The 18,419-nt window shown below is 41.6% G+C and overlaps 1 protein-coding gene across 2 annotated transcripts in view; it reads left to right on the top strand.

The window, feature by feature from the left end:
- znf423 (zinc finger protein 423) overlaps positions 1-18,419 on the top strand; it is a 141,703-nt gene that overhangs the window by 121,180 nt on the left and 2,104 nt on the right. For both annotated transcript variants that reach the window (XM_060877982.1, XM_060877984.1), the window contains exon 7: positions 3,481-3,596. In XM_060877982.1, the coding sequence (XP_060733965.1) occupies positions 3,481-3,596 (116 nt within the window). The remainder of the gene's footprint in view (positions 1-3,480; positions 3,597-18,419) is intronic.

Consider the following 18,419-nt stretch of genomic DNA (forward strand, 5'->3'; position numbering starts at 1 on the left):
AGTTGCTCAGGTTTTGGATATGCAGGCGTACTCTATTACATGCTCTCTTGCACATGCCCTAATTGTGTGCAATTAAACAGATGAGTTTGTTTTTAACCTACTCTTAATAACTGCAGAATTTTTTTCGTATCCTCTCTGCTGGCTGCTTCTACTAGATTTTGTGTCTCCTTGATTAGCTAATTAATTGAACAGATTATATTAAGACAAGGCTGTGTGGATAAGCAGAAAAACAGGTGTGAAAGTTTTATATAGCATGAAGTGCCTTGTGTAGCTCAGAGAAGGCTCCTTTGAGTCAGCATCATTTTAAAAAAATAGAATTTAATTCAGTTCAAAGGAATTTTCTGTGATCAACAGTTGCAAATCACATTTAATAAATTTGTGTGAAGTGCGGTGAACTTTTACATTGTTTGCTAATAGCAGAGCTGTAAACCCATTAGAACGTCTGAGAAGCACTAATTTTATCAGTAGGCAGTCATGAGGAAAGAGTATTTATATAATTATATTATATATTTATATAATACATCTTGAACTGTCTTAAAATGTATATATATATTTATATGTGCGTATATATGTGTAATATTTAATATATGTGTCTTTTACTTTTTTATGGTTAGCTAACTTGCTAGCAACTTAAGCAAACAGATTAGCAAGCAAGGTCAACTACCAACAAAATACTAATCATAGACAGCTAACAAAATTTGGTTATAAATTTGAACTGTAAATTTGTCTTTGCTAACCCAAGCTAAATCATGGCTAATTAACAAAATAGAGGAAGTGAATAGAAGAGTGTTCCATCTTGGCCTGTTTCTAAAGACTGCAAAATTTCTAGTCTGGCTATGATATGACTTCAGGACTGAATATTATCTGAGTGAAATGAAAAAACTAAAATAAAATGACTGCACTTTACCATTCAGGATATATTTCTCTATGGACATAATTCAGAAAGAAAATATTATGACAGGATCTTATGTGGAAGCAGAGGAATAATAAAGGTGTAATAAAGGTCAGCGTAGAGGAGTCGTGGTGTCCCGGGCAGTCCGGCTCTCCCGATGCACTCACAGTAAAGTTAATGAGTTCTGACCTCCCTGTTGAGAGGTCTGCTGGGACCAGAGGCCTCCTGGGCAGAACGTGCCACTCTGGCTACCCCAACTTAGCCTGCTGGTGAAGTGAGAGGAGTAGAGTGAGAAGAAGCTGAAGCAATTGTGTGTATGATCATCATATTTCGAATAATAGTGAATAATGCAATAGCAGAAATCCATCATTAAAACAGAGATAATTTAAATTAAGTTTGTATTGCAACCAGCTGAGAGATGGTGAAAGAACAAACCTAATTGTACACTGGGTGTCCTTCGGGAAGGCACAAACTGCCTTTATACAGATCAATCAGTGTGTAAAATATGACGAAGTATGCTTTCAGGACAACCAATACACTCTTCAGTACATCTCGATATGCCTGAATATGCTAAACAAAACAGAGCGTCATGCAGCCATAGCGATTGCTCATCCATCACTCTTATCATCTTCACTAAGAAACTAAACTTCATATTCTCACAGTCACAGCAGACATGTTTCTGAATGTAAAGCTTGCTGATTTGTAGGCATTGCTTTCATTCTTCACAATGAGTCAGAAGAGGCCTTGAAGTGTACTATAGAAGCATTTCCTACTTTTTCTACTTTTTCTTTTACGTTCTTTATTATCAAGTATAACAGCAGATACTGAAGATGCTCATAATCATGAACTTCAAAATGAAATCTGAAATATACTTGCTTTTAATAACCAGTATATTTCTACATTTATTGTGTCCTTTTTAAACATTTGTAATAAAATAAGCAGTGGGAGCAACAGCTACAGTTTAGCCAATGATGATATTTATAATGATACAGGAGACACTTACAAACTACAGTTCTGCTTTTTCAGGTAAATAAAACTCACCTGGCAGTAAAGCGGAACCATTAAAGGACATGGCATGAGCTGTAATAGATCTGGTTAATTTTGTGCCATGTCAGCTTTATCTACAAGTCCTTTAACCTGTGATGTCCTTTTTCTTTCTGATCTTGATTGTAATGTTAGCATCTCTTTAGGAGGGACAGTAACTGATCTGGGAGGTATAACATGAGTAAGATCCCTGTGATGTTGATCCTGCTCTGAGGGTCTCTGTTACTGAAGCACATTTATACCAATGGCAATAAAATGCCTTAACATGTATGTTAAGGCTTGAAGGTCTTTATGTTGAACCAGTTACATGTGTGTTTGTGTGTGTGTTAGCATGTGTGTGTGTGTGTGTGTGTGTGTGTGTGTGTGTGTGTGTGTGTGTGTGTGTGTGTGTGAGTGTGTGTGTCAGAGAGCATTCAAAAGTGAACACATCTGTGTGTGTGTTTGTGTGTGTGTGTGTAGCAGAGAGCATTAGCAGAGGTCAGAGAATAAAGGACAGCTTTATAGAGAAGTGACGTAATCCGTTCACCCTCTCCAGGGCAGAACCCTCACTGCCTCACTGTATGTGTGCTTTTAGCTGAACATCCCTGAGTGTGTGTGTGTGTGTGTGTGTGTGTGTGTGTGTGTGTGTGTGTGTGTGTGTGTGTGTGTTTGTTGTTATGTTCATAGACACTTTTGAAAGTCACTTCAACCTCTTGTCATGTCAGCTGACGTTTGGGAATCAGAAATCATTATTTGAGCTTGTCAGCATTACTGACTGCTTTTACAGGTCTGACTGTTCTCCCCCGGCCCTCTGTTTTCTTCCGTATTAGCCATACACCAATGACCAGTTAAATACTATTGAATTCCTTGTCCTTTTTTTTGTCAGTGAGTAACAGTTTGTTTTTCCATTTCCATCTCCCTGGAGTGTCATGTTGTCCAACAATTTGTCTGCTCGTTTTTGTCCTCTTGATTATCATGCTTTGTCCAGCTCTCTATACCCTACACACACACACGCACACACACACAAGCACACACACAGTAGGTATGCAGGTCTTTATTTTTCTTTAAGTTTAACACCATTCCTGTGTGGCTTATGAATAAGTAAGAGACTGGCTCTCCTCCAGGGAGTTTTAATAATTCATGTTTTCTACACATACATTGCAAGTTAAGTTTACTGAAATGGGGAAAAAAAATATAGAAACACAGGAACAGAACTGAAAATCTCAGGGAAAGGGTGGGGGATGATTTATTGATAAATAAGTCCTTGAGGGCATAGTACATTCTACCTACACTTTCCATCCCTTCACCTATTTCGTTCTTTATATCATCCCTCTTTCTAACATACAGAGAGAAATCTCCTTTTTTTTCCTTACCCCATGTGTCTACTTGCATCATTTTCATGCACTTTTTTCGTTCTCTTGCACTAAAGGTAGGTGTCTTTGGTGATATCTCCCCTGATTTGTGCTTGTCTACCAACTCAATCACCATCTGACATCACTTTTCCCTGATAGAGGGACTGAAAGTTCCAATCGTCTGATCATTTTTTCCTTTTGTTCATTCTCCAGTGTTCGTGCAGGCCAATAAGCTGCAGCAGCACATTTTCGCCGTGCATGGGCAGGAAGACAAGATCTACGATTGCTCGCAGTGTCCGCAGAAGTTCTTCTTCCAGACTGAGCTGCAGGTTAGTCACTCTATACCTCTACTCTCAATAACCTCCAAATTCCTCCTACAAGCTGGTAGCTGATAACCTGCTCTTGTTCAACTGCTGTCCACATGTGACTGTGTGGGTGAAGGTTGTTTACACAACAGACCTACAGTATGAGAGTCATGTAAGCCATCGGAGATGCAGATTAAAGCACATTTGACCTAATAGTAGTACAGATAAACATGTCATATAACACACACCATGATTTTTTAATATGTTGTTTTAAATCTGAGTCAACGTAAAGTTCCAGAAATGTGAAGAGGATATGAATTATAACATACTACTACTATTATTATTATTTTATTATTATTCAGAAATGCACTTCACACATTTTGTCAGCTATTTTACACTTCAGTCATTATACTGGTAAAGTATTGGTATAGTATCCTTAATGTTTTTAAGCACACAGGAGCTTTTTTGTTGAGTTCATTCATTGTAGTACAGCAAGACTTTTTGCTTAAGGTGTGTGTGTGTGTGTGTGTGTGTGTGTGTGGTTGGAGGGGGCTGCCATGGTTTAGAATACATCCTAGACAGACAGCTCTATGCCCAACAGGTTTACGCTCAGGTGCACAGAGCAAGTGTTCAGCGTGGATTGTTGACAGGTCATCAGAAATGGGCTTGAGTTATTGTAACCTTATTCATGAGTTTTACAACACTCCTTTCTAGATGAGACCCACTCTCGCTCTCGTTCTGTCTTGTTCTCTGTGTCACAGAGATTTTTTTTTATCTGAGATTCCTAATTGCTGGTCATGCTGAGACTCAAACACACACCCACTCTCTCTCCCTCTCTCTGTCTCTCTGTCTCTGTCTCTGTCTCTCTCTCTCTCTCTCTCTCTCTCTCTCTCTCTCTACACACACACACACACACACATGCAGGCCCTAAAGACAATTTATGGCTACCAGACACACCAGGTGTCTTTTGTTACATAAGGTTTTAAATACCTATATATATATATATATATATATATACCTACATGCATGCACCTGTACTGTATCTTATCTCATTAAGTGCTTTGGCAGTAAAATCACTTATAAAACAGCAAAAAGAAAAGATTGAAATGTTCAGAAAAACACCAATGTCAGTGAAAATATTTTCGCAGTAAGTGCTCTCCTTCTGGTTCGGCACTAAAGCCCTCTTCACCAAGATTCAAAATAAAATGTTAAGGAAAATATCTGATACACTTTATTATTAGTAGTAATAATAACAGTAATAACAAGATCTAATCTAGTGGTATGATCGGTTACATCTCAAAACATGATTTCTCCTACTCACCCCCTCCACCACTCCCAACTCCCCCAGGAGTTTGTGAAGCATAGCCAGGGGTCATGATTATTTTTTAAATTGAATTACAGTGGTGGCCTCACAACCCAACTTTAATAAGCTTATTGTATTAAATAATATATTATATTTCAGTCTTCTGAAATGGACACTCTCTGTGAATCTGTGTAGTAAAATATTTGGGTGAATTTACATTTTAGTCTCATTAGGATAAACATTCAAATGTGCCTTAGCAAGTTCCTACTTTCTTATTGATTAAGATGTAGCCTCTGTAGTGACCAGCACTCTGCTTGACTCTGCACACTTCACTTTATTTGAGTTTTCAGATGGCAGATGTAGTGCTAGAACTAAACTCAGCAGTGGTATAGATCTGCATGAGAAGGAGAAGGAAACCCTGTGATTAATGACTACTGAGCTTTCTAGCCAGCTGCCACTAAATACCCTTTTTTAGGGTCTGAAGTTTCTATAGATTTTATAGAATATTAATACCCTTTATGTAATCTGGATTATTCATGGAAAATAATTTAGTCGATTAGTCATACAATAGTCGTTAGCTTTGTGCAGAGTTTTATATACTAGGTTGAGTCCCTAATAGAATACTTTGACTCTTCTCTGTGCTGCTTATAGGTCAGACAGATTGAGGAGGGCATGCTGGTGTATAACTCAGCTCTGTGAAGCTCCAGTGGGCAGCTGGGGTCAGCTTCATCCTGCCCTGGCCCATGCTGCATTCATCTTTCTGAGCAATGGGCCACCAGCCTGCACATTGCACACACCAGGGTTTATATATGTAGGAGAGGGGAGGTGGAGTCAGTGTTGGTAGTTAGATGTGAGGTTAATAGCCTGTTCATGTCAATACATCTACCTTAATCTTTTCAGGGAGGCAATAGGAGGGGGTGTGACCTAAATCTCCCATAAGCCCCCCATCCTCTCGGTCACCGCATGTAGCCCCACCCCCAGCCATGGAGTGACAGTGATGTAGAGCCGCCGGTGCTGGGCATATGGCCGGTCAGTCCATTTAGCAGCAGGAGTAGCGCTGGACCCTGTCGGTCACTGTCCACCTCGCCCTGAGGCTGGACGGCCAAGATATTCACTCCAGCCGATGACCCAGTGGGTGCAGTCTCCCTCCTCTATCCTTTCTTCCATCCCTCTGTTCCCTTATGGCCCCCCTATGTCCATGCCAGACCTGGAGCTTCAGGCCAACCAATGGGTGTGGGTGTGTCAGTTAAGATTGTGGTTCAAGTGAAGGCTTAGCAGTCTCTTTATTTCTAAACTGGATTTGTCAACGTAAAATACTGATATCACATCATTTTAGTATAAATAATCTACATCACTCACTTGCTAACTAGTTACTTACAACTCTGAGAATTAATGTATCCATATTGTAAAATCACTGGCCAAGTTAATAGGAACACCTGCAGAAGACCACATCTGGTTCCACTCTAGTCAGCCAAGAACAGGATTCTAAAGCTGCGATGAGCACAGGCTCAGTGAAACTAGATAGCTGCCAATTTGGAAAAAGATCAGGCAAGTTTACTCTTCAACTGTCCAGTTGCAACGTCTGATTCCTGCTATGTCCTTGCCTGACAGGAGTGCAACTTGATGTAGTCTGTCCGCTGTTGTTGTCACCTATTTATTTGACACGCTGTTCTTTCTGAGATGCTTTTCTTATAAGAAAGATTGTTAACATGGTTATTTAAGTTATGGCTCAAACCTGTCTGGCCATTCTCTATCATTCTCTGGCACATTCACTAGATGTGATTTAGTCTTTTACAAATTATCATGCAGCGAGCATTGTGTGATTAATTAATAGATGATTAAGTCACTAATATTTTAAAACTGCACAAACAAACATTGGTTTAAAAGCAAATAAGAAGAACTGATTTGATTGGGTATCACAATAGCATGCCTGACTATAACTTCTGATAAGCCAATTCAATTCTGTTTTATTTGTCTACATTTTTAACACTGTTATTGTCACAAAAATCTGGGTGTGGATTAGATTTATATTAAGATCCATTAAAAGTATACCTTATTTTTGCATTTGTGTGTAGTGTGTAAATACCGCTCACCATCTGACTTTAGTTTGACTTGAACTCCAACTTTAGTGTAGTTAGTGTGTGTGTGGTGTGGTGTGGTGTGTGTGTGGTGTGGTGTGGTGTGTGTGTGTTAATGAGGCTGGATGGATGGAGGAACCTAGTCTGCATGCCCTATTCCTCTCTTGGCCGGCCTCTGTTAATGCTCCATCTTCCCATGAGCCTTTGCAGGACACTCACTGCATCATGCTGTCTCCCTCCTGCATAGCCCATTTCCCCCCTGTGCCTCTCACTCACACACCAACACTAACAGTCTCTAACTCTGTTATTCTCCTTTTTCTGTCTTTCGTGCTCTTTCTGCAGCCACATGCATATTTTAGTCTCACTCTGCTGCTCTCTTTCTCTCTCTCTTTCTCTCTCTCTCTCTCCCCTTGCCACTCCCCTGTGTCCCATAAATAGTGCAGTCATAAGCTGGTAAATAAGTGATGCTTTGCCCTGATCAGCGCAGCTAGACCCACTCTGCCAGATCCTAGCTCCTTTGCTGGAAACTTCAGAGACTTTCTTTACACTGTGCATGTGTATGTGTGTGTTTGCGTGTGTGTGAGTGTGTGTGTGTGTGTGTGTGTGAGAGAGAGAGAGACCAAGCGAGAGAGGGAGAGTGTTTTCTTTTAGCTGTTGTTTTGTTTCTCTTGCTATTCTTCCCAACACATTCCATCCTGCCCCATTGTTGGCCCCTCTGTGGCTTCTGCTGTCAACCACTGACAGCCTTCCTCATTTTTACACACTGCTGCCTATATTGCAGTCCTACAGGGGGCGCTGCATCTCCCCCATGACCAGCACCCTTGCTTGTGCGTGTGTGTATGCTGTCTCTTTTAGCACTGCTAAATATTCAACCCTAGTCAGCAGTTTGGATGAGTGTGTGGTGTGTCTGCCAGAGATTGTGTTGGTTGGGAATGGTCTTTGTGCTTGTTTGTTTGTTGATACCTGCTCTCTCCTCCTGACAGCCTGAAAGTGTTGAATAATTGAGTCATGTGAGTATCTCACGATGAAAAGCAGAGTGATGTAAGAATGGTGTGTGTGTGTGTGTCTGTGTGTGTGTGTGAGACAGATGAATTCACTAAGTCAGATGTACATAGTGGATGCATAATGTATTCATTAAAATCATTGTTAGAGCTAATATCATTATTTACAATTTTAATACATTGCTGGTACTAGTTTTAAGTATTAGCATTATTATAACAATGCTTACTATTATAATTAACATGAATTCTGTGCTGGGGGGCACGGTGGCTTAGTGGTTAACACATTCACCTCACACCTCCAGGGTCGGGGTTCGATTCCCACCTCCACCTTGTGTGTGTGGAGTTTGCATGTTCTCCCCGTGCCTCGGGGGTTTCCTCCGGGTACTCCGGTTTCCTCCCCTGGTCCAAAGACATGCATGGTAGGTTGATCGGCATCTCTGGAAAATTGTCCGTAGTGTGTGATTGCGTGAGTGAATGAGAGTGTGTGTGTGCGCCATGCGATGGGTTGGCACTCCGTCCAGGGTGTATCCTGCCTTGATGCCCGATGATGCCTGAGATAGGCACAGGCTCGAATGAATGGAGTTAGAGTTTTTAAAGACTGCCCAGATAAGATGAGTCATTTGTGGAGCTCAGGAAGTGGCTTACTCTGAGGCTGAGCTGTAGCTACCCCACTAACTGTGGCCTCTGAAGCATGTGGAAACACTAAAAGTGAGCAAAATCCATCAAAGTACAATGTACCTACTACTGAAACAATGTGCCATTGCCTCAGATTTGTACTCCAAATGTCAAGCAAATGCGAAGACAAAAGTTTCGTCCCCAAATGACATTTTATACACTATGCACTATGCACCCTTCCGTCTATTGTATGAATTTAGAAGTGTAATGTTATCTCGAAAGGAACATTGGCATTTTATTGCTCACTGTAAAAATAAGATGGTTCCCAATCGATGCAGACGGCATGAATGAAATGCTGCTAGTTTTTGTCGAATATATTGAATTATTGAGATTGAATGCCATCTTGAAAATTCTTCTCATTAGCATTAGCCTTCTAGCCCTGCCCCTCTTCCCCTGCATAAGCAAAGTTGTGACTGTTAATTGCACTGGTGTTCAGCATTCCATACTTTCTTAAGTGCTTCATTCAGGTATCTGAAATACACGTTTTCTTGTTGCAGTTGTTAATAAGAACATACGACTCACACTATTTATACTAGAAAATGTTATAATAGACCGTAAGGATGCCACCTTGAACGCAGCAACTAGCTAGATATGAATGTTGGTATTTACCACAGTGAGGCGTGTGTACAAACATGTTTTAATTATGTTTTGTTACACAGAATATAATTAAATTATAATTAAATTATATAATTAAATAGAATAAAAACATGTTTGTGTTATATCTAATTTTGCCCTTTCTATCTAAAGTTTCAGAGTAACTTCTTTGTCAGATTTTCTAGTTATTTCCTAGTTATAAATAAGCACATTCTTTCATTTTTCAAAACTCCAGCAATGCCTTGCAATGAATTCTACATTCTACAATTTACTATTTTTAAATGAAAGCTTTTTTTAACATTAGCATAGAAGAGAAATGAACACAGCTAAGAGATGAAATTTTACCCAGAATCTTGCTTTTAACAGGCTCGTGCACAATACACTGTTTAGAGATGTTAAGATCAAATCCGTCCCCGTTCTCTGGATCCAAGTACACGGTTACTTGGAATTCATTTCCTCTGTCGAGTACTTAAGCTGTCAAAATGACCAGGATGCCTGTCTCTAGATCTTGCATGTTGCATGAGCAGATTTAGCTAAAAGTTTTTATACGATTTAGGTTAATGGTTTCTGTAAATATTGTTGGGTTTGTGTTGCTGACAGACACCTTTATTGTGTGTGTGTGTGTGTGTGCATGTGTGTGTGTGCATGTGTGCGTGTGTGTGTGTGTGTGTGCGCGTGTGGCTGTCTGCCCATGTCCCAGCTGCCCTAGCTTGTGGAATGGCACAGTGTTTTATTAGAATGGGGATCTGGGGGGCTCTCTTCAGACCCCTAACCCCAACACACACACACACACACACACACACACACACACACACACACTCCCCAATCCCCCTTCACTGTTGATTGGCTGGCTACTTGAGGTGTAACCTGGGGACTGCAATATAGGCAGCAGCTCCAGTTTAAAGCTATGAGCACTGGGCTGAGAAGAGCACACACACCTCTAAACCCTCTACACCCTTCAAGGCCTCCTCCTCTTTCCATGCCCATCAAACATGCACTCATACACCCATCCTTCAGCCTGTATCTGAGTAGAAAATCCACCATCGTCTTAACTGCAAAGTAATAAACCACAAAGAGGTCATGCAAAGGACTTAACAATTGGAGTGTTCTTATAAACCAATAATAAAAGTAAATAAATGATCTCACACTTTTATTAATGCAGTGATGTGATTATGCTGTTATGTTGTTTGTGTATGTAGTTTCATCTATTCCGGTATGCAGACGGTGATATCATGGTATACAAGAGGTTTAGTTATGATGCAGTGTGTGCAAGAGGTTTGTCAGGGAGTTTGTGAAACACACACACACACACACACACACACACACACTGTGGACTGCTGCCTGGCACTAGAGTAAGCCAGAGCAGGAGGGGACATGTTTAAGTTGTTTACTTGTTTTGTTGTTGTTTTGTTCCTGCGCTCTTGCTGAGCAGGAGACTCGGACGAGTTTGTGGCCTGGTGAATTCAAATCAAAACCGCTCGCCATGGGGCAGCGCAAATCTTCGGAGAAAATCAAGACATTCGAATTCATTTTATTACAACATAGGACACCGGTTTGGGCTCTGTGTGTGTCTGCGCATGTGGGTCTGCGTGGGGTTGTGTGCGTATAATGAATAGTGATGGAAGTATGCATCAGTTTGCAAATTCTCCACACTTTGCAAGGTGTAGCTGTCGACGCAAGTACAAACATACGCACACACACACACACATACCACACACACCTTCTGCTTTGTTCACGAAGCACCCTGCTCGAGACGATGATCTATAAGAGGGTTTGAGAAATGAACGGGTAGATGAAGCAGAGGGACGGAAAGACAGAGACGGAGGGAGCGTGAGAGCGAGATAGAGTGAACTTCAGCAGCTTGGCACACAGGGAGATGTGGCGTCTGCTCTAAATTGAATAATTTGAGGAGTGGTGTGAGAGAAAGAAAGGGAGGAGGAGAAAGAGAAAGGGAACGAAAGAAAGAGAAGAGGGGAAAGGATCCATCGGGAACGCCGTATTCCTTGTCCTCATATCTGCTGGGCAGTTCTTTAGCCCTTTACTCACTGCTGCTGACACTGTTTTCCTCATCCTGTCTGTGACACGTAAGGAAACTGAGAGGAGCCAGGGACAGGCACAACATGAGAGAGGGTGGAGGGACAAAATGGACTCTGCTCTGGCAGTGTGCGTGTAGTTTGTGCTCCCCAGTTAGACATGACAGTTGAGCAGGGCTGTTCAGTGGTGCTACAGCTCTACTCTGCATGCTGTGTTGTTGTCACGCTTACAGATTGCTAGACTTTGGCAGTAGGTGTCACAGCTTTGACAGTGACGTACGAGCATAAACACTGTCCTCTAGAAGAAGGCTGTAAACAATGAACACACACACACACATACACGTTTGTGTTACTAGCCTTGTGAAGATCTCTGATTGAGATAATTATTAATTTTTGAGCCTAATGAGATTAGCTAGAACCAGTGGTTAACTATTGGTATAAGATAATGTTAGCATGTTCTCTGGAGCTTCAGGGTTAGGCTAAAAACTCATGAACACTGAGGGGGTTTTATATTACTATTAAGGATTAGTGGGTGCTTTCAACAACAACAGGAAATAAATTAAAGTAATGTATTAAAAAATATCTAAAATCCATATTTAGTCAAATGAGGTGTAGTTGTGTTTCATAGGCACTCTGGAATAATACATTTTCCTAAAATACTTGATAAGAATCCTATCCTGTTCCTTTAACAGTAGCATTAGTAGTGTGTGTGCTGTGGAAGGTTGTGTAATGTGCTAGCGTAATGGCTTGTGTTGCATCGTGTTTGTGTGCTCAGGCTGCCTGTAGAGTTGAAGAACTCCATAATCACTCTGTACATTATGTGAGAGTATGATCTCTAATGATCTCTCACACAGAGAGCACACACATGCAGGGGTTCTTCACACACTTCCATTCGTGCACACAGGTTGAGTTTTTTCACATCTGATACACACTTTGGCTTTCACACTTACTCGCATGCACACAACACACATAACAGGGCCTTACACTTCTCCTACACAGCTTCTCACTCTAACACACATGTACAGGAGCACAGGCACACCCGCGGCTAGGGATCTCGCACCTTTCCACTCAACAACCAGCATCTGCCGGAATGTTCTATGGAATCAATCTCTCTCTCTCTCTCTCTGTCTCTCTCTTTCACTCACTCAGTAACTCTTATACTTTGTGAATGTGTTATAGCCAAACTGGCCCATTCCTTGGAGACAGGTTCGGGCATGTCGTATCCGTGACACGGAAAGTGAGTGTGTGTACTCTGGTGCGTCTCTGAGCAGCAGAATGCAGTTAGCGTAGCGTAGCTTACCCTTAGCCTACCGCGGCTCTGTCACCCATGATATGGCCCGTCTGGGACCCTCAAGACTCACCGCCCCACTGAGCTCAGTACCAGTACCACAACTCTGTGTGTGGTGTGTATTTGTGTGTGTGTGTGTTTAAAGAGAATCAGATGAAGAGAATAAAGGATTGTATACAAAATATGCACAGTTTAAGCACGAGAGCTATAATGTAATGCTACACAGCTGGCTGTACTATTTTAGAAAGAAAAAAAAAGTTGCTTATGAATTCTTGAGCATATACTGTAAAAGAGTTTGGACTGATAAAAGATTGTGACAACACATCTTGAGAAGTTAGTAAAGGTGCGTGTGGGTAAACAGAACTGGACCTTTGTAATGTCAGATTTTGTGAATGGTTTATTTAATGAATTTAGTCTCTTCCTAATATATAGTGTAGTGTAGTATAGTATAGTATAGTATAGTGTAGTATAGTATAGTATAGTGTAGTATAGTATAGTGTAGTGTAGTATAGTGTAGTATAGTGTAGTATAGTGTAGTGTAGTGTAGTGTAGTATAGTGTAGTGTAGTATAGTGTAGTATGGTATAGTGTAGTGTAGTATAGTGTAGTATGGTATAGTATAGTATAGTGTAGTGTAGTGTAGTATAGTATAGTATAGTGTAGTATAGTATAGTGTAGTGTAGTATAGTGTAGTACGGTATAGTGTAGTATAGTATAGTGTAGTATAGTGTAGTATAGCATAGTATAGTATAGTATAGTGTAGTATAGTATAGTGTTGTGTAGTATAGTATAGTATAGTGTAGTATAGTGTAGTACGGTATAGTGTAGTATAGTATAGTGTAGTATAGTGTAGTATAGTATAGTATAGTGTAGTATAGTATAGTGTTGTGTAGTATAGTATAGTATAGTGTAGTATAGTATAGTGTAGTGTAGTATAGTATAGTGTAGTGTAGTATAGTATAGTGTAGATATACATAATTTAACCATGAGTTACAGATGTATGTCAATATTTATGACCATTAATGAATACTAAAGTTGTATTTAGAAAAATAATTACCTGCCATTGATGCTAAATCATTGCTTTCTTCTCCTGGAAAGCTGAAGTTATTTTTTTTTTAATCTGCAATTTGTATCAAAAGCATGATTTGTTCAATTTTTTCCTGTTAATTGTAGGCAGCTTTATTGCACATCTTTCCTCGACTACATGTTGACATTTAGGAACTACCTTATTAGTCACTAGGAAATACATTTCTTAAGGTAGATCCCTAAGCTGCCTAATTTGTTCAGAATAATTGGATGATTAATGGTCTGAAAATGGGCTCTCAATAGACAAGTGTGGGATAAAGGCGCTGGCGTCTATATGTGCAGGTGTTTGATATTGTGTGGAGCCGTGAGCGTTTGAGGGCAGTGTGTGCCTGTGTGAGATGAGCCTGCTCGGCGGTAACCATGTGCAGCAGTAGGTCAGTTCCTTTGTGTCAAACAAGTCAGAGGGAGAAAAAATGATGTCTGATTTCACCTGGGCGATCTGATCCACTGTTATTTTTGCACACAAAAGGAATGGCTTAGCAACTCAGCGTGTGTGGTGTTTTGAGATGTAGAGCAGAGCATATCAGTCTTATGTGAGTGACTCGTGCGTGAATCCAGTTCTACCGTTATTAAGCGCTTGCAATAGGGGCAGGAGGAAGTCCCCTTGGGGTAGTGTGCAATGCGCAGGTTGTGGTGCACTGTAGTGAAACAGGACACTGCCGCAGAGGAAGGGAGAACAGGGACAGGGACAGACCCTGGCAGGGTGCAGGCTTCCTGTGTAAGTGTTGAGTTATATGTGTATGTGTGTATGAAGTGAGGGAATCCAGGGGCAGGGCAGGGGTCCGTTTATTTGTAGCCCACTCCCAAGTGAGTTTCCTGTCTCTGGGACGTGAGAGCTGAGAGCATATGAAGCTTTAAGACAGCCCATCTGTTAGTCTCCGGCCCTTGGAAGACTGTCAAGCCGGTCTAAAAATAAGCCACACTAAAGTGCACCAAGCGGCAAAGGTGATTTTTCATTTTGTGTTAAAAACGGAGCAAAGAGGGACAGGCCTGTGTCCTGAGAGCAAAGCTACAAACACTACTCTCTCCCCCACCTCCCTTTCTCTCTCCTGCCAGCCTTAGTGTTTCCTCTTCCTTTTTCTGCCCAGTCCCTAATCCATCGCTATTAAGTGCCTCTTGAATCATAGAGAATGTATGTGTGTGTTTAAATATGTGCTAGAAGAAAACTCCAGAGATTATCTGCTGAATTTGTACTGAATGTTTGAGCACCACGGACAACAACGTCACTTGTTCTTGTGTATATGTGCATAAAACTCACGTTTATAACGGTGGTCTATGGGCTGTCTTTTTGGCAGTCGATTAACGTGCAATATCTATTTCTGTAGAATGTTTTTGAACAGAATTCCTTAACAGTAGTCAAAGGAAATCTGTATGATTTATCCTTTTGTGATTGTGTATTATGTTGTATTGGTTTAATGGCACACTGTCACTACGAAACCTTCAGGACCGGGTGAATAACCAGAATGACCAGAATTTGGGGCTATGATATGACTTTCTGAGGCTCATTCAAGACAGTTCATTTTAGGAAACTTTCTAGGCCACATTACACTAATACTTCTTAGTCAGACATAAAATACCATAATGTAGATTTCTACATTGTGTTTGTTTAATTATTTACAGATAAGACCAGATTTGTCATTGCATAAGTATTTATCCCTGCTGCTACGAAAATGATACGAATATAGTTACAGTGTCAAAATTTTTTGACTTGACTCTCAATGAAAAATGATGTACCATTAGCATATATATTGTCAGTAGCTGGTTATAAGGGTCTGAGTTTGTTGCTCTGTTGTGCCCCCTAGTGGAATAACAGAGACTAGCTTGAGCTCCCTCCCCCTACCCGCCCCCCAGTATTTCAATTGAATTGCACTAAAATCAAGAACAGTATTAATTTAGACCATGGAATATATTTTGTAGGGTAGATTAGAACAACCCACAGGTCATTTGTCTGACTCTCTTCTCCTGAGACATTTATTGTTGGACTTTTATTGCTGGAGATTTAAATTTGTGCTATGTAGTGTTCTGCATGTTAAACATTTATTGATGGAATTGATCAACTGCCCCAAGACTTGCATTACAAGTGCGTTTTGAGTAAGCAGTGTTTGTTTTTTTCTCAGTAAAGAGAACTGTGTAGTGTTTCTTGTTTGCGGTATCTTACGTGTTACAGATACTGCAGATAAGGATTATATTATAGAAGGATGTTGGTTAGGTTAGATACTAATGAATGTTAGGGAGTTTCTTTGTGTCCTTCCAGCTCTGCAACTGTGTGTGTGTGTGTGTGTTTATGCTCTGAGACACTCATAACACAGTAAAGTCCATAAACCAACCCAGTTTACTGCCTGGACACCAAACACATCTCCAGTTTCTCCTCATATGACCATGACAGTGCATCCAGCATACTGGTAGCATTCTCTGCCTCTTTCTCTCTCTTTCTCTATTTGTACAAAGCTAGCCAACACATTACAGTCTCTCCAATAGAGCACCGTCCCCAGGGGGCACCCCAGAGCCTGGAGCCGGGGGCCCTGCAGTATATACACACGCGCACAGAGGCCTGATTGAAAGTGACATGACAGCAGCTCCGGTCCGGCTGCGTGCACATGCTCATATGTGAAAAGAGGCAGTGTTGGGAAACGCAGATTTGATTTTCCTTTATCTCTAACCCCCCCAATCTCCCTCACTTCGTCTTCCTCTCTTCTCGTCTCCCTCTCTCCTCCTCCCCCTTAGCGGGCGCAGCAGTCTGGCGGTCTCTGCATTAGTAATGGGACTGGGCCATATTTCCCAGGAGTGTGCAGCTCCGCAGGATTTAGCCTCTCTTTTATAACCAGTTTAGGAAAACAATGACAGCGTAGATATTGACTGAGCTTCGAAGGGCTGTTCTGCCAAGCGCACAGCCACCCCCCAGTTCTTGCGATGAGCAGGGGGGATGAGAAGAGAAGAGAAGGCTGCTGTTCTACCTGGTGTGTCTCCCCCCTGCTGGAGCGCAGCAGTGGCCATGCTGAGGACACGGTGCAGGTGTAGTGTGGCTGTGTGCAGCCTTGCAGGACTGCCGAGATTCTTGCGAAGACACAGGCAGGTCGTAGCTCAGGATTAAAGGGATATGCTGTTGTTTTTTCAGCTTAATATCTGTGTACCATATCTGAGCATATGGGTGATTACCTCAGGCAAGCAGGGAAAGTTATTGGGGCGGTTTTCTGTTGTTTTCTCAGTACAAGGAAACATAAAACTTTTGTTTTACTCGCTACACTTTTGTGATCATTGCTACAGATTAAATAGAAATGATGGAAGATTCCTTTAATACTATGCCTTGTGAAGCTGTTAAACCTGCTAGACTGTTGTTCTGGCAGAACACTGCACTGATGTGGGGCAGAAATGTGTCTCTATGTGTGTGGGATATGAATTGTTTTAGGAGAGTACTATAGTCCACTTTTTCCATAACATTTAACTACCCTTCCTTTCTCCCTCTCTTTCTGTCTCTCTGAGAATATATCAATTACAGCTGCATAGCACTGATGTCATACTGCGAGTCATTATCAAATTCAGAGACACACACTATTCTAGTGATCGATCGCCTGCGGCTTGATCAATACCATCGCCCCCCCGACAAGGCACTCGGATGAAGAGCGCAAACTGCGACCCGCCTGAAAACGTGTGTGTTCCAACACACTGATTAACTAATTTAAACAAGTGTTGCTGGCACGATCGCCTCTGCATCAGCCTCAAAAAAAGTGTGAACGCGGTCAGCCATGGTGTTTGATACGGATTTGTGTGTACTGTGTCTGTTCGCTGTAGCTTGCTGCTGAGTAGCTATGATCATAGCGTACAGCTGTGTGTGTTGGTGCATAGGGCTAAGTGTGTAGTATCTCAGCAGCATATACGTTCATGTTATAGTGTGTGTGTTGTTTATTTCCTCAGCTCCCTCCACTCATACTGTGCAGTTTCCATCAGGCCACTGCAGTTGCGGTGTAACCCTGGGCTCCAGGGAGCCTCACTGCCTCTCAATCCCTCCTCCTGCAAATCAATAGAGCTCCACACAACCCACTGCACCTGAGGGAGAAACACACACACATACACACACACACACACACACACACATACACATACACACAGAGTCGCGCTATGTGCGTAAGATTCACAACCACGTATACAGGAAAACATATAATAATTCCTCAGAATGTGATCATTACTCACAGCATGGCACTCTTCTACTGCAACAAATAACTAGTGTTTCTCACAAAACACACACTTGGAAGTGCATTGTATGTAGACATATGTAAGTATGCACTTTATCACCATCTAGAATACTTCTCCTCCATTATTAGCTTTCATCACTCCACAATCAAACCTTGCTCTCACACACATAATTTCCTAGAACAGAATGATGATAAACCCACAGCAGTTTAGTTACAATGGACCACTGCTGTTCTGGAGTCTGGATAGAAAGACAGGACTTGAGGACGATGGTTTATTTTTGTGCAAGACGCTGCAGTCCTTGTTTTTTTAGGGGGGGTTTTGTGTGTATGTCTCCCCCTGCCCCTCGTCATTGCCCGTCATGAGGGATTGCAGACAGAGTTAGAAGCAACGCTGACCTCTGCTGCAAGGGGACGGTAATGCAGGCAAAGAGACACAATGCTGAAAAGTGGTTTGCTCTCATAATGGGGTCAGTGGCTCCCAGAGAGATGCGGCTCCTCGCTGGAGAGGGCCCCCTCCCTCCATTTTGTCCTCTCTTCTCTGCTCTCCTCTAAGTGGGAAGGGCAGGAGATAAGAAAGAAAGAAAGAAAGAAAGAAAGAAA

The sequence above is a fragment of the Tachysurus vachellii genome, chromosome 9 (assembly GCF_030014155.1).
Source record: "Tachysurus vachellii isolate PV-2020 chromosome 9, HZAU_Pvac_v1, whole genome shotgun sequence".
Taxonomy (NCBI): domain Eukaryota; kingdom Metazoa; phylum Chordata; class Actinopteri; order Siluriformes; family Bagridae; genus Tachysurus; species Tachysurus vachellii.